Source organism: Oreochromis aureus, linkage group 5 (assembly GCF_013358895.1).
Source record: "Oreochromis aureus strain Israel breed Guangdong linkage group 5, ZZ_aureus, whole genome shotgun sequence".
In the NCBI taxonomy this organism is placed as follows: Eukaryota; Metazoa; Chordata; class Actinopteri; order Cichliformes; family Cichlidae; genus Oreochromis; species Oreochromis aureus.
The window spans coordinates 41,572,617-41,595,549 of NC_052946.1; the positions used below are offsets into that span (position 1 = coordinate 41,572,617).

At 48.4% G+C, this 22,933-nt stretch overlaps 2 protein-coding genes across 2 annotated transcripts in view; both read left to right on the forward strand.

Annotated features, from left to right (window-relative positions):
• LOC120440355 (metabotropic glutamate receptor 7-like) overlaps window positions 1-7,847 on the forward strand; it is a 98,814-nt gene extending 90,967 nt beyond the window's left edge. The window contains exons 4-5 of the mRNA XM_039612689.1: window positions 7,460-7,595; window positions 7,746-7,847. Of these exons, the coding sequence (XP_039468623.1) occupies window positions 7,460-7,595; window positions 7,746-7,812 (203 nt within the window). The 3' untranslated portion in view covers window positions 7,813-7,847. The remainder of the gene's footprint in view (window positions 1-7,459; window positions 7,596-7,745) is intronic.
• Window positions 7,848-8,208: 361 nt separating this feature from the next.
• Window positions 8,209-22,933, forward strand: part of LOC116312921 (metabotropic glutamate receptor 7) — a 67,235-nt gene continuing 52,510 nt past the window's right edge. The window contains exons 1-3 of the mRNA XM_039612693.1: window positions 8,209-8,269; window positions 8,387-8,541; window positions 21,324-21,461. Of these exons, the coding sequence (XP_039468627.1) occupies window positions 8,229-8,269; window positions 8,387-8,541; window positions 21,324-21,461 (334 nt within the window). The 5' untranslated portion in view covers window positions 8,209-8,228. The remainder of the gene's footprint in view (window positions 8,270-8,386; window positions 8,542-21,323; window positions 21,462-22,933) is intronic.

Sequence of the window (22,933 nt, forward strand, 5' to 3'; positions counted from 1 at the left end):
TGGAAGCACTGTGCTGTTACGGCCGGTCATCGTTCCACAGCTTTGCCCTCAACTCAAATAGCTCTCGGATGGATTGTTGTGTTTCTGTAAGCATGCCTCGCCCATGGATGATGGATTGTGGGACAAACTTTGTGAAACTTCTCTTGTTCTATTTCTTTACGACCAAAACCTTCAACACAACATCTGACAGCAGGATGCCAGCATGATAATCATGACTGTTTAGTTCTCATATTATCCGTCAGTTGTGTCTGTGAGCAGAAACACTGATAAAAGCTGGAGTCTGCTGAGCTGCACTACAGACGGAGTTTGGATAAACCGAGATTCAACCTGACACGAGGGATGTTTTTTTGGCGTATTTTTGGCGTATATTTTGGCTCAGTCATTAACCAATGAGTTAACAGTTTCAGGAAGTGATATCATGGGAGTTGCATCCATGTTTCATGGTGGGCTTTTTATCTCAAAGCTGATACTTTCTTTTCTAGTTGTGTTGAAAAATGGTGAGAGAAGAAGTCGATTCCAGAAACAGCGGTACTGATCAAATCTGTGACTGATGTTATCATGTTTGCCTGTGGTTTAACCTCCTTCGAACTCCTTCATGGCAGCATTTTTAATATCTTTGCTATTTGGGCTGATTGGGACCTGATTAATGTAAAAACAAAGAATTACCTGATTTTTTTTTTTTTTTACCTGATTTTTGCTTCTGAGAAAAATGAGATCCACACATGAGGACTAGGGATGGGTACCGGTGTCCGGTGCCGTGATGGCACCGGTTCTGACTTAAACGGTAGTAACCAGACCGAAAAGCAGCGCACATTTCGGTGCTTTTTTTTTCCTGAGCCAATTCTAGCCAATCATTTTACGTTTCCGAGGATAGTAGGCGGGGCCAGGTACGTACGTTCTTTTAGAGCAGAGCTACAGATTAAAAATGCCCAAGGCGAAGCGATCAAAAGTCTGGCTGTACTTCACAGCAAAAGATGCAAACTCAGCAGCCTGCAACAAGTGCTTTAAGCTGATACTGTGATACTGTCAAAGGAGGTAACACCTCAAATCTGATGAAACACCTGGCGACGCATAGCGGGTTTTTTTAAAGCCGAGAAATGCGCCGTGTTTGATAGCTTGCTGCGAGACCTCACACCGAGCACATCTACTGCGGGTGTGGTGCCTGTTAGCGGACCCGGAGTTAGCAACATCCCCCAAAAACCCGAAGAGGAGAGTCCTGGCCCCTAGCCCTGTCAGCGTAGCAGAAATGATGAGGATGATGATGGCAGCAGCAGCCGTTCTTCTCTGCGTGAGTAGCTTCATGTTGTTCGTGTGTAATTTACGTTGAGTAGGCTAACCACATTATTACATTAATGCATGTAAGGTGAACTAGCAAACACCGTCGTAGTTACATGCGGCTGTCTTCTTGTTTGACGGCAGATACTCCCTTCACCCGGGCCAAAAAGGCTAAAATGACCAAAGAAAAAGTGGAAAACAGTTAAACATGAGAGGTTTTTGGACAAAGTTTGTGTTCTCCATTCTTTAAGCACCGGTTTGAGCACCGGCACCGTTTCAAAAGTACCGGTTTGGCACCGGTATCGGATAAAACCTAAATGATACTCATCCCTAATGAGGACATTGGTTTTAAATTTTGATAGAGCAGTGGCAGTATAACGTCCTCGTAAGTGGATATCAGGCACTTGTAGAGCAAAGTTTAGTATTGTGCTCTACACAACCCAAATGTGATGTCCACATATGTGGGCGGCAGGTCCTAGGAGGATAAATGTATATGATCAGGCTTCATAGATAACTAAAGCTGAGGATCATCTGCATATCAGTGAACATGTATGCGCAGGTCGGCATTTATGATGTAAAAAGTACTGATGATGGTAAATTGGTATTGATGATGTCATCCATCCCCTTCACGGTCATGGGGGGAGGAGCCTATCCCAGCTGTCATAGTGTGAGAGGTGGGGCACACCCTGGACTGTCGTTGCAGCGCCACCACATGGAGACAGGCAGCTCTCACACTCAGATTCACGCCTATGACGACAGCCAGTCTTGCGTCCCAGCTCTTCACCAGCTGAGATCTGTGGCATGTGTTTCAGTCTCGAGCCGGCGTGTTCGAGGGTTTCTCCTTCATCTGCTGCTTCCTGTCAGGCTCTAATTCAAAGCCATCATTGTCACACCTTCTTCCTGTGAGACATCAGAGTTTGGACGTGCTGTAAATTGTCACCAAACGCTGTGAGGTGCAGTATGCTAATGCACCCGACCCCGGGGCGACCGCTGCTGCCGCTGCCTTGGCTAATAAGCTCTCTCTGAGCGTGCTCACAAACGCAGCACTTTGATATGGTGCCGTTGGCCGGAGTGGAAAACGCCTCTGATGGTGATGAAAGCGTCTCAGCCTCTTTCTGATTCATCCTCTCTCAAAGCAAGCCGTTTATATCTCATGTGATCAAACACGCTGAAATATGCACGATGTTTCTGCACGCGTCTGCGTTTCCACGGAGACTTTTTTAATCACGTGGTTTCGGAGCTGCGGTCTGAGCTGTGTCAGCTTCTCAGACATGGTTTGTTTCTGCTGCTCGATGATCTGATCTGGACTCGTGTTCCCTAATAAATCATCTTCTGTGTGTGATGATGGTCAGGAGCCGAGGGCCGCTGCAGGTTTGCTGGAGCATGTCGGTGAGGAGCCACTCGCTGACTGGGACAAACACAGCTGTTACAGTTTGGCTTCTATTGATTCGTTGTTGATTCAGTTCCTGTTGGTATCAGGCAGCAGACTCACAGTCATGTGACTCAACAAACAGAAGCGTCATGGCCGCAGCTCGCGATGACACGGTATAAAACGTGGACGCAGCGACGGTGACATCACCCGCTGACTTGGAGCGTTTTCAGGATCTGACTGTCACTCAAAAGTTCTTACCCAATGAGCATGCCCGGAATAATCCTCCGTTGTAAGTGTTTACAGAGGTCAGAGGTCAAAGCAGTTTATGGCACTTTTGCACTGGCTGCATCTTTCTGAACCAGGAGCTGCATCCGTGTTTTTGACCATCAGTGGCTTCATCGTGTCTAAGTCAGCTTTGTTGCCATGGTTACAGGTTCAAAATGGCGGTGTCTTCACTGTCTACCAGCAGTGGGAAACATTTTCAGATTCACGTACTGATCTTCACAGTAAATATGAAAACTGTCCTTCAGATTAGATCAGGTCCGCTCAGAGCTCGTCCGTCCTCTTCCTCCGCTTCCTTTCCTTTCTCGTCTCTTCCTGCTTCGCCATGTTTCCCACATCGCAGCGTCAGCTCAGCAGTGTTTGTGAGACTCTCTTGTCCCGAGTAGCACCCAGCTTCCTCTCAAAGTCAGAGTGTGTTTCCTCATCTGAGCGACATCAGAGGAAGTTTAAAGATTAGCATCGGTCTGTGCTCGGCGTCCCACGCAGGCCTTCGCTCCTCTGCCTCGCACTTATTCGAAGTCTGGTTTTTTACCTTTCGGCCGGGAAGATAAAGGGTGGGACGTGAGGTCAGGGGTCCTCGGGGGAGCAGAGATCCTGTTTCTGTGTGTGGTGCACTGACGGTGGCATTTACAGCTCCTACAAAGACATAAAAGTCTCCGTCACACCTGACGTCCGAAGCGACTTCCTGCTTTTTTTAAACTGACGGTGCTCATTGTTCGACTGAAGGAGGAGCGGCTAATGAGCCGAGTTAACCCAGAGTCACCTGTTGTCCCTGATCAGGTGAAGCCAAATGACATCTGGACTGTGAGGAGGCCGACAGGATGCAGGTCCCTGTTGCATTTGCTTTAGACTCTGTACTTTTCAAAAACAAAACATAAATTCTTTCTAGAAATTAATAACTGATCACTAATTACCACAAGCAACACACTGAGAGGAGGCGGGCTGGTCACATGATACTCAGCCAGGATCCATTACTGCTAATTAGCAGCTTAAGCTAATCTACAGCTAGCTGCTACTGCTCGAATGTTCTCGACTGTTCGTCCTGACAAATATGGCCTCTGGAGGCTTTGACAGGATGGGGCCCAGTCCTCCTGACCCTGACAGACCGGATCATCCTCTGGTGACTTTTCCAGGATTTGAAGGGACATTTTTCTGCTTTCAGCCACTTGAAACCTTTTCAGGCCAGCAGGAAGTCTCTGTAGTGTTTAAAATGTCATGTGACATCTGTGCAGCTGACATTCAGACATCAGGTTTGTGCTGAAGTGACCTCACATCAGTTTTACCTGCTCTCCCAGACACAGCCTCATCTGTTCAGCATGGTCATGAGCTGGGTCTGGATCGGTCACCGGACCGGTTTGTTGGGTTTATCAGTTTAAATCCGTTTCATTTAAACTGATCCAAATCACAACATCTGTCACCTGCGCACGCTTCTGCTGCTGCTGTGAGTATGTGGAGGAGTTTCTGTGACGTCAGATTAAATCAGATGAAATACTTTGATGATTAAACACAGAAACATGGTTTCATGTCTAACCCTGTTTTTAACCGCTGCGTCCGCCTGACAGAGCGCCGCGCTCCTCTGCAAAACTGAGAGCTGTGACGGCTGCGTGGAGTCGGCGCCTGAATACCAAACGCCAAATGTTTAATTCATTTGTTGAGTAAAATGTGGAGCTGCGGCAGATCTCCTCCTCCTCCTCCTCCTCCGCTCGCTCGCTCGCTCCACGGCAGCAGCTGAATGTGAGATGAGGCGTCGAGGCCGAAGCTTCAGACTCCTGCTGGCTCGCCTTCATCTTTATCCTCGTCTTCATGAAGCCCATAGGGAACGACAAACACGACTGCTGAAGACCTCCGACAAAGTAAAACTACTCGAATACACTGAAGTATTTATGTCTGTTAAAGGAAATAAAATCACAGTCATTAAAAAAGTCAAAATTAAGGAAAAAATATATTTTCATAAAAATCAAAACAAAGTTTCAAAAAATGAAGGAAAAAAATGAATAAAGAAAAAAGTTTAAAAAATCCAAAGTTTACTGTAAGTCAAAATCAGTAACAATTTATTCTTAACACTCTGAGATAAAAGTGAAGAAAAAAGTTTCACATCTGAGAAAAAAAAATAAAAAATGTCAAAGAATATTTTTAAAAGTATTAGAAAAAAAATTATTGGGAAAATGTTAAAAAGAAATTGAGAAAAAGTCAAAAATTTGTGAAAATTCGCTCTAACATTCGTGCTCAGTCATAGACGAGCGACGTCTGTGACCCTGAGATCACACAGCCTCAGGAATGAGCCTCACCTGTGTGTCAGCTGTCAATCACAAAGCTCCAAAGGTGAGCCTAAGCTCCACTACGGCGTCTCCGAGCTGCACAAAGCCAGCTCCCTTTATTTCTGCCCGAGTCGCCGCACCCTGGATTTTAACGCTTCCTGGAATCCAGATATTCTAAACTCGTGATAATATAACCTTCACAGCGTCGCTCGTAAACAGGCAGTCAAACAAATTCTTTAAGCCTGAGAATAAACTCCGCCCACACATGGACACGTGGAAGTAGCCGTGATGAATACAGCAGGTGTCATCCTTCACCTGTCGTTCCTCGTTGCGACCGGTCTGTAGTTCCATGTTTGGCTCCATCCGTCGCCCTCTGGGATTTTCTGTGTGCAGGACTCACCTGAAGTGTTCCAGCATGAAACAGTGAAAGCTCACACACGCTGCTCTTCAGCTACCTTCATGTTTGATTTAACAGTTTTTAATAAAAATATGGAGCACAAATAAAACTGAGCTCAGGAGTCTTCTTTGAAGTGCACGCCTGTGTGCGAGCAGCTGGACTCGACTTCATGGCGTGGCTTCGTGTTTTCCAGGATTCTCCTGTAATCTCTGAGCAATGAAGGAAATATGTTAGTGCACGCCGCGCCAGCCTCCGTCTCGGCTTTTTCTTCTGGTGAGTTCCATCAGGTACGACTCGGCCACAGGTTAATGTCACGCTCTGAGATAATCAGGAGATGTCTGCTCTTAAAGATCAGAGGTGAAATGATTCACGGTGGTTTTACCGTCGATGGTCACAGCTGACATCACATCTTTGTCTCGGCTCATTCAGTCTCATGAACCAACCAATAGGAGCGCCCGATGTCCGCTCTCTGTCTTCTTCTTTTGTGCTGGTTTTTGAGCAGAGAGCTGCTTCTGTATGAAAGATGGGCGTAACCACTGTGATGTCATACACTCGAGACTGTATTGAGTGTATGACATCACTCTCATCACCATTTTGATTCTTGAAGCCAGACGGGTTGACCAAGCAGTGGATACACCTGTAAGCCCACAGGATTCTGATTGGCTGGTGATTTCTCAGTCACTAACCAATGAGCATGCAACGCTCCGTTCTGAGGGAGACGATGACAAAATGTTTCATTCAGCATGTCTTTATCCTGTCTATCCTCACCCCAACCAATCACAGCAGATGGCCCCGCCCCTCCCTGAGCCTGGTTCTGCTGGAGGTTTCTTCCTGTTAAAAGGGAGTTTTTCCTTCCCACTGTCGCCAAAGTGCTTGTTCATAGGGGGTCACCTGCTTGTATTACTGTAGGGTCTACCTTACAATATAAAGCACCTTGAGGTGACTGTTGTTGTGATTTGGTGCTGTGTAAATAAAACTGAATTGAATTGAATTGAGTATGACCTGAAACCACCTGAGCCTACAAACAGGAAGTCTCCCAAAAACTTCTACAGGACCAGAAAGCTTTGTCAATTGCAGGTATCGCCCCCTGGTGGCTATCAAAGAAAATGCAGGTGTGAGTCACTGAATGCATCATCCTGAGACTGTAACTAACATCAGACTCAGACAAACTACTGAAGGGAATGTAAATATATTTTCATTGTTTAATGTTAAATTATTGCCAGTGTGGTGAATGTGTCACATTTTATCTTCCAAAGCTGTTAAAGCAACATTTAAGTGGAGTTTTATGCTCATTATTAATGACTGCTGGTGATTTATGATGATTTATTTACCTCTGAGATCACATCAGTACTGAACACCTGTATCTGTATCTCGTCTCAGCTGATAAAATGCTTCTAATGAGCGACTGTCATTTGTTTCATGGTTCGCTGTGTTTGGTTCGCTCTGCTATTCGGTGGCTCAGGTGAGCTGAAACCTGTACTTATTTACCATTTCCATATCAGTCGGAACAAACGTGAGATCAGAAGCTTTCCTGTCGGCGTGGCGAGGAGAAGAAGAGCTGCGGCTGAGCGTTTCTCTGTCAGTGACATTTATTGAAGGCAGCCTGCAGCTCTCACACTGTTAAGGCGACTGTGTGCGGAGATGTCGGCGGTTTCGTGAAATGTCAGGAGAGCAGAGTCCTCCTTCTTCTTCTGCACTTTCGTCCTCTCAGACTTTAACCTTTAGGACGAGCTCGGGGCCAAACCTCTAATAACGCTGTTTCTGAAAGGTTAAAGCCATTGCAGATAAAACGGATAAATTATACTTTTTAAGGCTGCTGCAGTTCAGGAAGCTGATGACTCCAAGTTAATTGTGCCCTTTGTTTTGTCTGCTCAGGTGGAATCTGTATCGCTCAGTCCCTGAAGATCCCTCACGACCACAAATCCTCCGACTTTGATAAAATCATCCGCCAGCTGCTGGACACTCGGTACGCCAGGGCGGTCATCCTGTTCGCCTCCGATGAAGACATCAGGTAATAATCCTGCCGAGGTACAAAAGTTAAATACGTGACCTGAATCATCGTCTTCACCTCAGCGAGAATGAGAGGAAACTTCAGGACTGATGTGTTAGTGCCAGCAAACACAATACTACGTTTTTCATTTGCTATATTTAATGTATTCAGATGGATTTTTATTGGATGCTCAGCACATCAGGACCTCGCAGTCATGCCGGCACCCTCCATCCACTGAGAGGAAGTAAAAATGTTTGGGATAATGAGCACGACCCTAAGGGAGGAGATCCTGGAGATGACCCGGGACACGCTGGAGAGGTTACGTCTCTCGGCCGGTTTGGAAACGCCTCGGTGCTCCTGGATGAGCTGGCGGGAGATTAGACGTGAGCCACGTTCATGAGTACTCTGCCAGGTTAAAGCAGATAAAATATTCACGTTAACATCAGGCTGAGGAAAACTCGACATCAATCAGACACTCTGGAAAAGTTTTCCGTGGCGCTGATCGGTGTCTGCAGACTTCTGTTCCCCTGCGTCTCCACAGTCCTTCTTCACTCACTCTCCACCTCTGACTCAGCGTCTCCGTTAATCAGTCCAAAGCTCAGACGGAGCTCGAAGTCTTCAGCAGCAGCCTTTAGGAAAGCCTGAACTAAACAGATGACGTCTTGTAGATGCAGCGGGTTGGTGGATAATGACAGGTTAGGCTCTTTAGTGACCGCGTTGGTCCAGGACATAAACCTCTGCAGGTAAAGTGATGTGGAAACTAAAGTGTGGGTGGGGTCTGTGACGCTGGCTGTGACTGCTTTCTCACACAGGGGCATCCTGAACGCCAGTAAGCGAGCGGACCAAGTGGGTCATTTCCTGTGGATCGGCTCCGACAGCTGGGGCGCCAAAAACAGTCCCATCCAGCACCTGGAGGACGCCGCGGTGGGAGCCATCACCATCCTGCCGAAGAGGGCCACCATCAGCGGTAAGTCCCTCGCCGCTTATGGTTTCACGTTGCTCGTCTCTATGAGAATATGTGAGTGTAAAGTTTATCAGCTGGCTGCTACATGAAGGAAATGAGAACTTGGTTTGTCTGTCCTCGGCGCTCGCTCTTATCTCCGAAACAGACTTTTTTTCCTCCACGTCTTCCTGAATAAGCAGAACTTCTGAAAACTCAATCATGTCGGGAACGCTCGCCGTCTCGCATTTCTGGGTTTGCAGTCACACCAGATTGGTCAGGACTCTTTTGATGATGATTATTTCGTCGTCATTATTCTGCTTCCATCAGCGCTGCAGAAAGCCAATATCTCACCGGGCACGGAGGGCTTTTACTAAAGGAGACCTTTCTCTGCTCTTCTTACTTCCTGTCAGACGAATAAAGGTTCACTGTGGCCTTAAACTCTTTGAAAACGTTCTCTGTAATGATTTTAAAGACGTGACCATAAACGTATTATCGTATATTAAAGGTGCAGAGCTGCAGCAGAGTCCAAACACACTCATGCTTTTGACTTTTTATGCACGCCGATAAAATATGAAACTGTTCAGCTGTTTTTTATAGAAAGTTTCAAATGTGTTGTGTTGGCATAAAAATGATTTCACTTCCTGTATTTCCTCTGATGTCACAGTGATGATCTTTAAGCCTACTAAAGTCGCCGTCTGCAGCAGTCGGCTGAGGCTGACTGTAGTTACTCTGGCAGACTTTGAATTGTTTTATTCTGTCAGTTTGAGACGCTAATAAAAAGTATCAGGTTTGAAAAAAGATCCCGTTTGTGTGCAGATGAAACGCTGCTGCTGTGCACGGACACGCCGTTCACAGTGTGAGTGGGACAGTTAACCTTAAAAACCTTATTCAAGGACACTGTTTGCCTTTGCTGTGCACATAATGATTAATTAAAGCTGAAAAAAACCTTTTAAGCAAACAGTTTGTTTGAGTCAGTAATTAGTGTCAGAGTTAAAACTAAAACATGTTTGTGTTTCTGTGACTCCGGGGTCACTGCAGCCTCACACTGAACAGACAGGAAAGCAAAGCTAACTTATTTTGAAAATCCCGACCTCTTCCTTTGTGCCAGAGTGTTTTTCTGAACTCTCTTCAGAGGTGTGACACGCAGAGAAGCGCCGCCGTCGTAACGACGCTGAAACCGCAGATCAGAGGAAACGTAACGAGAGCACGGCCGACCTCCTCATCGGTGCTGATGGCAGCGTTTAGATTACAGCGCGCGTCGTAACTACAGACGACGGCGAACGTGGCTGTCGTGTCAAACAAAGATGGTGACGGGGATATACGGCGGCGGTTTGTTGTGCCACTTCAACGCTCTGACTTCAAATAAAGTCTGAGCTCTTTGTTCTTTTGTTCTCGCAGCACTAATACTTCTGTCAGGAGGCGAACGGAAGCAGCCGCAGCAGCGTTTCTGTTTCTGCGCGCGTAACATCGCTCTGACCTTTTTTCTGCTGCCAAACTCGGGCTGTCACCTCGGATCTGACAGGAGCTGCTGCGCTCATAAACTCTGCGCTCTGATGACTGATTTATGGAAATGGGGGTTTTCTGAGCATAAAGGCACTCGCAGAGAGCACTGCAGCGTAACGAGGGGCGGGGTGAGTCAGGTTTAAGGGCATCAGACCCATTACACCAGAGGGCACGCCGCGAGGAGCAGGAAGAGACTCGTGATGGGGAGAAATTTGCTTTATGATGAGAGTCACAGGCAGATTAACCTTCTGCACAAACCTCATCAGCTGCTGCCTGTGAAGTGTGCTCTGAGAGCAGGGTTTACATCACCCGCTGATCCTGTTTGGACTGAGCTCTGAGGATGACTCAGCGTCACCAATAATACTTAAACCTCCGGAGATTATGACTCTCAAAGTCTCAGAGCTGGACTCATTGTTATTCTGCCACTCCAAACGGAGGCATGCAGGCCAGCGTGCATGGATGGATGGTGACGTGTTTACCCTCCCCGGGTTATCTGGGGCTCCATCAGTGTCGGTCCTTTTATAAGGGCTCACGCTGGCAGACAGTAAGTCGGGCAGTAAGGTCCCGGCGGGGCGTGGCAGGTGCAGAGCTGACCTCCTCGCTGATACTGTTCAGAACAGGACTTCTCTGAGCAGCCAGGCCGCACAGGGCGCACGCTTCACTGACCTCTTGTCTTTGTTTTTTGCGGATGATGCGATCCTGGTTTCATTGAGCGCTGACCTCCAACTCATAGCTGGCTCGCAGCTGAGTGCGAATCGGCTGAGGCGGCGGCTCTCGGCTGGAAAAGGCTGGTTTCTGGGTCAGCGACGAGTTTCTGCCTCAAGTGGAAGAGTTCACGTGTCTGAGGGTCGGGAACAGACGGACTGTTGGTCTTCTGATCCCACCTGCACACTGGTGAGCGTCGACTTACTGATCTGCACGCCTACCCTCACCTGTGGCCCGTGAATAATGCCTCAGTGTGAGGAGCGCTGTCACTCAGGGGGAGTTTAGAGTAGATGCTGCTCCTCTGCATTGAAGGAGATGGCTGGGGCATCTCCTGCCGGGAGGAGGCCCCAGGGAGAGATGATATCTCTGTAAGATGCAGGAGGTGCTGAGGAGAGGGAGGTCTGGGCGTCTCAGTTGGACGTGCTGATGCTGCTTCAGGTCCAGCTGCACAGACGTGTAGATCACGCCGACCGTCTGTCCTCATCTCTTCACCCAGTGAACAGCCGGGCTGATCGCTGAGGCTCATCCAGGTGGAACAAACACGGATCCCCGCCGTCTGTGAGCGACTGAAACATTTAAGAAACGCCGTGTTTGTTCCTGTTTCTGTGCTCTGAAAGGTTACGTCTGCATGATTTTAATGCAGGCCTCTGTCCGACTTATAGACTTGTCCAGACAAATGTGTGCAGTGACAGGAGCCGTCCTCATTTATGCAGACATCGCTTTGCTGCGCACGCTCTCCCTCTGCGGCCTTCCCTGTCACACCGGCTGATATCGCATACATGTTAAAGACACGGAGGCTGATTATGAATAAATCAAAACCTCGTTTCAAATCTGCGGCGAAGTCGGTGTTTCGGATCCCGGACAGAGGAGGTCAGTTTCGCTTTGATTTATTGTCTTTTCAAGTCTGAGAAAATAAATCCAGCTTCTATTTTCATGTAAATCGTGGCGCTGCGTGCCTGAACGCAGCCCTGCTTACTGTGCCCGATAATTGCTGAGACTGAACCCAAGAGAGGAAGCGAGACAGAGGGGGGGATGTGGAGAAGAAAAGGTTTTGGGGAAAACACGTCGGGAACAAAGGGGAAGCAGAAGAAGAAGAGAAAGTTGAAGATGAGGTAGAATTAAGCTGCAGGCTGTGAAGTTTCCCCCCGACAGAAGATGCCTGCTGAGTCTGCAATCTCCAGCCGGGATGAATCCACTTCCCAAACTCAATTACAGCTTCTAATCCACAAATCTGAGCCTTTTAATGTCACACTTGTGGGAAACTGGCAAAGCGCCGAGTCTGTTCACCAAAAACCTGCAGGTGACACATTCAGTGTTTCCCACCTGAACAGGTAAAGTTCAGTTCTTCTTGCTGTGGGCTGTTTGCCACCAGACACTTGGATGTCTGGATCTCAGCAGTGAGACGGAGTCACGGACAGGAAATGGAGGCTTCAGGAAGTCACTGAACCGAGGAGACATGAAAGCAGCCTTCAGGGTCCACCAGAGTCCGCTCAGTTTTGTCCGAAGGATTTCTGAGTGTGCACCCACGGGACAGAAAGTGGACTCTCACAGTTGGGTGAAGTCACGTTGCTCATAACCTGGAAACTCCTCAGATCTGAACCTGAATCTGTGGCCCGTCCTGCTCCACACTCTGAACGTCACCTTTGTGCGTTTCCCTAGTTCGCTCAGCTGTGCTGTCATGTCTTCCTTTGTCCTTAAGTTCACTGCTCAGTCTGAGTTTAGTTTCACGTTGTCGTCATCGTTCAGTCTGATGATGAAACACTTAATCGTGCACATAAGTCACTGATATCGATCTGAAGCTTTAGCTTCGTGGTTTTGGTTCATCGACAGTGATGGAGAGCGTGACCGAGGCGGGCAGCAGCGAACAACTTTTAGCTGAAATGTGAGGACCAATCATCACGTCGGGCTTGGCGGCGCAGTCAATCACGTCCTCGATAACACACCTTCAGAGGGACGGTCGTTGAGGTAACAGAGACGAGAGGGACAGAGATTTCTTGAATTGTGAGTTAAATGTCTTTAACTCAAATCACTTACTCTCATTTAATGTAATGAAATCTAAATTGTGGAAGGCGGAGCTGCGACATGTTATTGTATGAACAAATGGAGGCCTGAGGTCCTTTGTTTAATTGTTGGGTATGAATTCTTTTATTGTTTGAATTTGCATTGACGATGCGGCGAGCTCGCGCTGATGGGAAAACGATGCACAGCATCCTTCGTTACAAAGCGCAAATCCTTCAAAGGTGTGAGTGGTGGTGAAGCAGCTCTGTGCAGTCCAGGAGACAGAAGTCTAACTGCAGGAGAGGAAATGAAGCAGAGAGGAGCCTCCCTCCGCCTCCTCCACCCGCCCACTGCGCTCCAGCTCCAGCCTCTTTGTTTGAAGCCCTGAGCTGCCGGCTCCAGCGTGCCCATGTGTGCGCCGGAGATAGGAGGATGCGGATTTTAATCTGACTCCATGTTTAAAACATGATCAGCATCTGCCAGGATGGATGTCCTCCCTCACACCGCCAAACGCAGGAAATAACTGCGAGCGCAGCGTCACACAAATTCGGCTTGTGATGGATGTCGGCGCAGCCGTGAAGCCGAGAAAAATGAACTGTGGCTCTATACGACTCCATTCACGCCAGTTTCCATCAGCAGAGAGTCAGACGGGTCACGTTAGGAACGAAGCTTCGTGCTCTCACTTCCTGTTACACCTGAACTCTTCCATTTACTTTTATTCACTTCCAGAGTTATAGTTTCATCATTCTGCCTTCAATCTTGCATTACTCTGCGCATCACTGTCGTCCGCTGTTAGTTTGCTGTTTTACTGGTCAAAGAACAAAGAGGCCTTGATATTTATTCAGAGGCAAGACGACGTGCATCCAGACAGAGGCAGGTGTAATATTTGATAAATCAATAATACAAAAATGAAGTAACTAACACAGAACGCTACAGTGAAGTAAAAGAGCTCTGCCGATGCACTTTACAACAGATTTTAGGATGATAGTCTCAGAAAGTGTCATCATGGCTGATCTACTGATGTTGTAGAAACCTCGTACGTGCTTTTTACATTTAGTGTTCAGAGACGGCGATCTCGGCTTATTTTAGAGACTTCAGAGATACCTGGGACACCTCATGATTAGAGGTCCTAATCAGATGCCTGAAACACCTTGATGTGGAGGAGCAGCAGCTCTTCTCTGAGCACCTCTCGAATGACTGAACGCCTCGCCCCTCTCTAAAGAGAGGCCAGCCTAAAAATGCAGCAGAACTGAAAACCCGACCTGACAAGAACTCTTCTGTTCCCACAGAAATAACACATGTGCATGCTAAAAGTTATTAGATTTAATATTAAGTGATGTAAGTGCATCAGTTTCCTGACTCCACTGCATGCTGTTCAGATTAAGCAGGAACTATAATGTGAGAGGGTTGAACCCAGGACAGCACAGCCTGACTCTGCAGGGCCCGGTCCCACTGCAGGCCCGAGTCTGTGGCTGCGCTGCCTCCGTGTCTGTTCCCTGGACTCCTCTAACTCAGCGGGATGCTCTCTGGCAGCCCGTCACAGACGATTCCTTTGGCTTTGCTCGCAGACGAAACACTAATCTGACAAACGGCAAAGAGATGGGAGGAGGAGACGTTTAGCCGCTGACACTGATCAGGCTAAGCATCCTTTCTCCTGCTTCACACCAACGTTCGTCTCCAGTCTCTCAGACTGCCTCCGCCCACACCACCCGCCTGCTGCATTTAGAGAAAATATCCACCTTTTGAATGAAATGAAATATCACATTATTATCTCTGTTGCATATGGATATTCAAGTGTTAAGACATGCTGGTTATTGCAAATGCTCGTCTGGATGCTGCTCATCATGATTTCATCCCACCAACACTGAAATGAAAGTCAGTTCAGCTGCTGCTTTATTTTACTGGATCTGATGGGAAACACTGGAGCAGCGGTCAAGCTTAAAGTGATGTGGAATGGCAGCTTCCCACCGAGGATGTGGAAACCAGGCCGTGTTTCGCAGTCAGGCTGTAATTGTCCCAAAACACAAATCCACCTGCTTCATGGAGGATTTGGTGGATGGAGCCTCTTGTTTTTGAAAGCAGCTCCACTGACGCCTGCAGTCAGTCTCGTCTGTGCCTCGCCCTGCCCTGCCCTCCACCTCTCACGCGTTCCTTTCACATTAAGGATTAGTCTTATCTTAAATAAGGGCATTAAACTACTTTTCCAATTGTTTTTGCCACTCAAGGCTCGGCTAAGTAAGGGCGCTAATTGTCATTTCTCTGTTGCCCCGGCAGCAGTTCTGGCTGCGACTCAAGCCGCTGGCACCCTGTTTTAATTTTGGCCATTAGAGCTGGAGCTTGGCTGCAGAGGGAGCTGTGACCCCACGTGGCCTCGGCTTGTTTGTCTTCTTTGTGCTTTCTGGATGATTCTGTGCGCTAACAGCACACTTGTTGTTGTTCGTGTGAGATTGCAGAAAGCTCAGAGCGGAAGACCGAGCCCAGAGAAGAAATGCACGCTGCTGCAGGCATGCGCATCAGCACCGAGCCTCTGTGTAGCACCAAATACTACAAATACCACACGCTGACGTCGTTTAACGCGTACCACAGACACACAAACACAAAGATCAAATGTTTCAGCTGAGAGGCTTTTGGATTTTGTGAGCTGACAGCGAGCCCGGAGGACACAGTGTCAGAATCCCAGCCTCTGATTGGTCAGCGAGCTCAGGCTCAGAGGCGGCGGGGTTTGAACTTCCTGTTCTGTGTGTTTTTCTGAATATGGATTTATGGATTTTTACTTCTCTCCGTCTGCATCCCTTTATCGTCTCGAAGTTTGTTCCCTCTGGCTTCACTTCCTGTTTTATTGTGAAGTTTAGAGCTTTATGTGATTGGTTTTCTCTGGTTTTCCTTCTTGCCGTGTTATTTTGCTGCCCTCAGCAGCGTCTGACAGGCGCCATTAACTGCTGTGTTTGTAGTTATTGTCTTCATCGTTTGGGGGTTTGGTTTCCCAGCGTCCCGTCTTTCCTCCTGAAGCTCTTTGTTAGATCCTGTTGGGAACTTGTTGATGGATCCTGACACGTGTCTAATTCCACCACAGGACCTGGTTTCCTTGCAGCGTCGTGGCTCCGCTGCAGAGACTTTCTGATGTTTTTCTTTCTTCATGCGTCAGGTTTTTGTTCTCTTTTCAGGCTTTGATCCAAACTCCAAACTCGGTGTATTTGAGGTTAAAAGCAAATTATTTCAAATGTCACTTTTACTTTATTATGAAGTCAGTGTTAGTCTGTATTGGTTTCTGCTTCGCTCTCATGTCCCTGTTTTATTTTGAAGGTTACTTCCTGTGTGGAGTCCTGTTTGTGTTCGTCCTCTCTTCCTCTTTGATCGACTTCACCTTAGCTTTGGTGCCACCTTTGTCTTCCTGTGTGTCTCATCATTATCACAGAGAATCAGCCCTCGTTTATTTTTACCACCTGATCAGCTTCTTTAGTTTCACTCTGAACTTTTCCCCATAAAGACGACGTTTCGTGACCTCCCTGTACCCAGTGAAGTTCCTCAGTATGTAACAAAGACGTGGTTTGATGACGTTACGATAGTTTCTGGGTTTTTTGACCAGGTGTCCACAGACTGCCTGCCTGGAATATGACAGAAGCCTCTCAGTTCAGACCTCCTGGTTGGATGTCGAGGGTTAAAGCGTTCCCGTCTTTGCTCGCAGCGTGTTCGTCAGACTGAAGGTCCAAACAGGTGCTGACTGTTCACATACTTATTCCATCATGCTTCTGATCCAGGTGACACAACTCTGACCCACAAACACAAAAATGTGTAAAAATGTCAAATCCTCTCGCTCGAACTTCTAAACATGGAAACTGGATGAATTTAGTTCCTGCATGTTTGACGTCTGTGTTTATGTTCAAAATAAAATGGGAGAAGATGCTAAAACGCCCCCGACCGACAGATATTTTCATGTTAAAGCTGCCGCCTCCTCCTAACAGCGGCAGCTAGTCATACCTGCACTTTGTGCAAATCCCCCTATACAGAATCACACGGCGCATTAGTCACGTGCCCTGCAGCACCAAACACAAACCCACCTGCAGAGCCCCCTGAGAGCAGCGCGGGGTCTTTGATTCCCAACCATCATCCTCACACGAGCTGAACGATGGACGCTGCTCCGCTCCGAGCTCACCTGTGTTTCCAAGAAAATCCTGCACAAAAAATACACGCTCGGAAAATTTTCGTAAACTGGTGTCGGCATCCATCGATGTGTGAGGAAGACGAGGCAGCTGGACGGGTTAAAGAGGAAGGGCAGCAGAAAACACAGACTGCAGTTTAAAGTTTACACACGGCGAGTGCGTAACGTTCAAATATTCATGAAACTGATCAAAATGACCACAGACTGTAGATAAAAAATGGCAGGAACCACCCTGATGTCATTGGTGGATTTTGGAGCCTGCTGACTAAGTAACATCCAGAATACAAAGATGAAGCTGCACGCGTCCATGGTCAGAGATCAGCAGCAGGCTCCGTCTCCTGGAGTGACACCGTCTGAGCCGCACACACACACTAATGGCTGCCTCGTGTGTGTCTACCTGTGAGAGAACAGGTGTGACACACCAAAGTGTTCAGGCCGACGGGGGCGGGGTGCTGCTGGTTTTTGTGCCTCGTGGCAGGTGAGAGCACTGAAGGAGGAGTCAGAGGTCAGAGCTTTCTAATGTAAACATGAAGCAGCACTGAAACACCAAAGCTGCAGTTCCTCTAATGTCCACTTGGGGCTCCAGAAGTCTCACCTGACTCACCTTTTAGGTGTGCTGCAGGTTTTGGAGCTCGGTTTTTCAGGCCCAAGGGGTTTGCTGCTGTTTTACCTGCACAGGTGCCTTTAGCCTGAACGTGACTGCAGCTCAGTCGTACCAGTAGAAGAGACCCGGGTCGGGTCACGAACGCCTGCGTGTCTGCTGCAGGCTGCTTCTGACGCAGCTTCACATCGTTTGATAAAATTATCCAAAAAGTCCAAAACTCAGGAAAGAAAGGCTGACCTGGAGCGGTTTACCGAGTGCACGGGACAAATGAGCTCCTGCAGTTTCTCATACATTTAAATGAGCTTCAGCCGGACCCCTGTGTGCAGCAGCGCCCCCTGGTGTGTGGAGACCACCGCCTGCAGCATGTTTACAGGCTGCTCATTAACTCGCTCTCAGGCCCGTGTTGGAGAACTGCTGAGCAAACTGCTGTTAAAATATGGCATAAATGTGCATGTGTTAGCTGCTCGCTGCACTCCTCATCCTCCTGCTGTTCTTTTCGGTTTCCAGAAACAAACTCCCAGAAAACATCTGCCCGACCTGCCGAGCGCACGAGGCAGACATGGTGAGGGAGTCTGAGTCTAATGATGCGTTTGAGGGAGCATTTATCTGATTTTTCCTTTGTGTCACAAGCGCCGTGTCAGCGTCTCTGTTACAGCGACGTGTGTTTGAGGGTCTGATGTGCTGCTTTGTTTCCACGTCAAAAACAAAATGAGCCATAAAAAAGGAAAAAGCAGCGTGACTCAGTCACGCCGTCTGACCCCAGAGTCTCGTCTAGCAGCGGCTGACACGCTGGCGGCTGTAAATCAGGGGGGTGACGCGTCACGTGGTCGGACACGGCGTGCATCGAGCTGTCAGTGAGATCTGTGACCCAGAAAATCTGAACAACAACAAACTCCAGAGAGCTGAAGCGTCTCCCCGTGTGTCCTACACCGCGGTGCTGCTGTCAGACTGACGGACTGAAGCAGACCGAAAATCAGACGGATTCTCAGGCAGCTTCTGTTAAAGCCACCACCACCCCAACACCACCACCACCACCACCCCAACACCAGAGCCGGCGGAAAACTGAAATCAGCAGAACTTTTATCTGTTTTTTAAGGTTCATTTCACATTTTAAAATGAGTCAGGTTTAAACACGGTCACGTTCAGATGTGGTCATGTGAACAGCTTCTTCCTGTCTCACAGGAAGCTGGGTGGACGTGTCGAAACAGTCGATGTGTGAACAGAAACCTGAGCTGTGTGGCACTTTAATAAAACACTGTGTGTGTGTGTGTGTGTGTGTGTGTGTGTGTGTGTGTGTGTGTGTGTGTGTGTGTGAGACACCCCAACACAAACTCTGAGCCGCCATTTTCTGCCCCATAAAGTCGACTACGTCCCGTCAGGGATTCGTATAAATGAAGCTGGAACATCGAGGATCCATCCAGATACGATTATTGTTGAATCTCCACATTTTTCTGACGCTGCTCTAACGCTCCTCTCCAACGAGCGGCTGCACGGATATCTCTAATTCACTTTTCTCTCCAGCTGTGAGGAGGTGCTGCAGGAGGAGTCTCTCCTCTCACCGTTACAGTAAATCAGGCCTCCAGCATCTCCTCATTTCCTGTTTTGCTTCTCGGTTTCTTATTTGAAGCACGAACTTCTGAATCCTTTCTGTTTACATTCATTATTCATCGTTTCAACAATGGAGAAGCAGACTTCTTGAAATAGACGGCAGCGGCACAGCTGTCCCTCTGCAGCTCGCAGAGACTCCGAGCGCCTGTCAGTCAAATACCCTGAGAGTCGCCATCACGGCTGTCCTACTTTGAGCTTCCAGGCTCAAAGCTTCCTCCATCCGTCACAGTGCGCAGACGCAGCACCGAGACTTCAAGTGATTTCACTGACTGATGCTGGACGCCGCAGAGAGCGCGTCCACATCCAGGCCCACGGGAGAAAAAGTCACTTTGCTGGACGCTCTGTGCAGGCACGCTCATGTTCGGCGACCCCTAGTGGCCAAAAATATGAACCCAAAACGTACAACAGATCCCAGAGAGCCGAGCTCCGAGCTCCTGGCTCAGGTGCGTTTACCTTCGTTATCTGCCAAAAGAGTCACATGATGTGTGTGAAACCATGAACATACTGCTACAGTATGGGGCAGTCGGGGGTTAGAGTGACGCAGCAGTGGAGAGCAGTGGTTCCCAAACTTTTTTTGCTAGCCCCCCCTTTGTCTTACCTCCAGCAGGATCTAACCTCAGCTGAATTATCAATCACTCCTGTCTGTCCTGGAGTCTTTTCAACTTTCACTCTGACGTCTCACATCCTTCTACGTCTGCCTCTAACCTCCATCACCCCCACACACCCCCGCTCTGCTGACTCACAGCCCGCCTCACAGACCTGCAGAGGTCACGACCCTAATCCCAATTATTGCAATGAATGCGTCTGTGGCATCATCTGCCAAGGACGTCTGAGCAGTATGGGTGACGGACTGCGAGCACGGAGTGAAGGCGGCTCTTACGGGGAGCAGGAGATGATTAAGTGCGCTTCTTTAGATAAAGGACTTGTCTCCTTATGACTCCGTTTCCTGTACCGATGATTGTCGGGCTGTGAGCGATGGAGCGGTGGAGACAACGCCATCAGCAGAGAGATGAATGAAATCTGACTCCACTGCTGCTGCATATCTTAGGGTTAGCATGCATGCGTCAGGTTGCCTCGGGCCTCAGGGTCGCGGTCTGATGCTGTAGCGTGAATCAGCAGCCCCTCACTGGCTGCACAGGAAACACCAGCTCGTCTGCAAACACGCAGCAGCTGTTCGCTCAGTCGGGAAACTAAAAACACGGGTGAGGGCTAAAAAAAGCTTTGCCTTCAAAGTAAAAGTTGCACCATTTGAAATGTATTGTTGAAGCATTGATGAACAGCTTTTACTTTGAAGGTGCCTGTATATGTGTTATCCCGTTTCTCCCCACTTTGCTCGCAGTTAGCGATGGTTAGCGATAGGTCGCCGTCTTCGGTGCACGTGGTCGATGCCATGCCCTCTCAGCCTCCAGGACCGCTGGAGTGCACGCTGCACCCGCCCACGTTGTGTTGCAGCTTCAGCCGCGTGTCTGTGCGCGCTCTTATTGAAAGAATTCCAGCAGCAGAAAAACGACCTGATCACACGCACGGATGATAAATGTGCTGCCAGCTTCCTGTCACAGCGCCTGTTGTGATGTCAGGTGGCGTTGTTATTCGGATTATTTTGTCGGCGTATGAATAAAATTCTGTTTTTGACCCGGTTCTTGTTTTTCAGTGATAATCTCTTAATTTGCTTATGCGATTAGAAACCTACACACCACCCTCCGCGGTTCTCGGGGCCTTTGTGATTCGTGCAAAGGTTACATGGTTGGAGCTATTTCTGGTGATCCGCAGCTCCGTTTCTATTCATCCCGGTGGAATTCCCTTTCCTGCCAGGAATGTTATTACCATATGTGAGGGTTTTGTTGTTGCTGCGGTCTTGGCGTATGTTCGGGCAGTGTTACACAACGTTGTGAGCTCTTTAAACTGGCAGGAAGTTCTGTAAGGAATCTTTAACGGGAACTTGCTTTGTCTACATTAGCTCCATCCTGAGCTGTCGAGTTATTCTGGTTGTTTTCCTCGACGCCAGCAGAATGAAGTGTTTCCTGAAGAACTCCCCTCTGACAGCACTTTAGATGGATTACATAAAGGCCTGATTAAAATGCAGCACAGATGAGCAGATAAACACTCACATACATTAGGAAACACGTCCTGTTTGCTCTGACTCTTCGTGCTCGAGTGCTCCAGGCTGTCGCCGCCTAATGAATCAACCTCTCTGTTTTGTTTTCCGACCTGCTGCCGGATGTCTTTCAGGGTTCGATGCCTACTTCACTTCGCGGACTCTGGAGAACAACAGGAGGAACGTGTGGTTTGCTGAGTACTGGGAGGAGAACTTCAACTGCAAACTGATGAGCTCCTCCAAGAAGGACGAGAGCAGCAGGAAGTGCACAGGTGAGTGCTGGCGCCGTTTGTTTACTGCAGGTGTGTGTGGATGCAGAATAAATGAAGCCACGCCCACCCGGGATGGAGCCGTGACAGGTGGAGAGCAGCGAGTCTCAATTACTCTGCAACACAAGCTCCGTTTGTTTGTTGGAGGCTCCATTTTCACTTCTTCTGTGCTTCACGCGCGTTTCTGTGCGACAGCAGGTCGGGACCCTCATCCGTCACCGGGCGGTCACAGACACTGGGTTTAGCTACCCGCTGACTTATTTCTAACGCCGTGTACGATTATTGTGAAAATGTCTCGGGAGGGTTCGGAGACTCGTCCGCTCATTTTACAAAGCTCCCACGTGGTTCATCCCACAAGTGTTCGATTTTAGAACAGAAAGCACGACTAATGAAGCAGCCGCAGATCTGAGAGTTACTCCTCGTTTTGTGTCCCAGCTTTGGGTGGAAGAACTGAAGCAGAGCGCTGGTTGATGGTGAGACAGTCGAGGTAAAGCTGGAGAATCAGTGTGTTATTTTCCACACATCTGATTGGTCAGTAGGTGGTTATTTTGTAGCTGGCAATCTCTGGAAGATTAGGTCATGTTTCATGCTTGTTTTGGAAGGTTAAAGCCGGCCTTCCCACGGCGTTCCCACGGCGTTCCCACGGCGTATGGGGCACCGGAATGCTGCTGAGTGTGGTTCTTTAACAGCCCGGTGTACTCGAGGCTCTGTGGTCAGACCTGTCGCCCTGTAAGCCTCCTGCTGTTGTTTCACTGATTGTGTTTTATTGAGCAGTGTGTTTGTGACACTCATGTTTGATTTATTTAATCGGCTTCTTTTAGTCTGTGATGATATTTAAGATCATATTTACACAGAAATATAGAAATTCTGTGAGCGCTCACAAACTTTTCGTCAGTTATTTGTTTGGGTCTTAAAGCCAAAATTAAAAAAGAGATGTGATGAACTTATCCAGGTAAACGTCTCGCCGAATCTGTGTTTGACACAGAAATGAAAACACAACAAACACATTGAGCTGTCACGATTACAGCAGCCACGCTGACCCACGCCGCTCCGTCATAACCAGCTCTGACACTTTCAGCTCCTCCTGCAGATCATTCAGGAAACGGCAGGTTTAAAAGCGCTTTCCTTCGTCCTGCGCGACTCTGAGAGCGCCGGTCCGTTTACACGTGTAAACACAGACGTCAGAGGGAACCGGAGCAGAGACCCGAGTCCGCAGCAGTAAAACAGCACAGCCTCTCATACCTGTCCACACACAGCACATCACTGTAGTCTGGGTGAGGTGGCGGCGTCAGTGATCGGCGTGGCGGTCTGTGGAGACGTCCGGTGGCGTACATGAAGGTAAAGGTGTGCAGAGATCAGGTGTTTCCTCACTTGGAGGGAGAGGCGGGACGATGCGGTAAATGAAAGCAGGAGTAAGACGAGCGGAGTGAAGAGACCCACTGGTATCAACTCTGCATGTCTCGGGAACAGCGTGG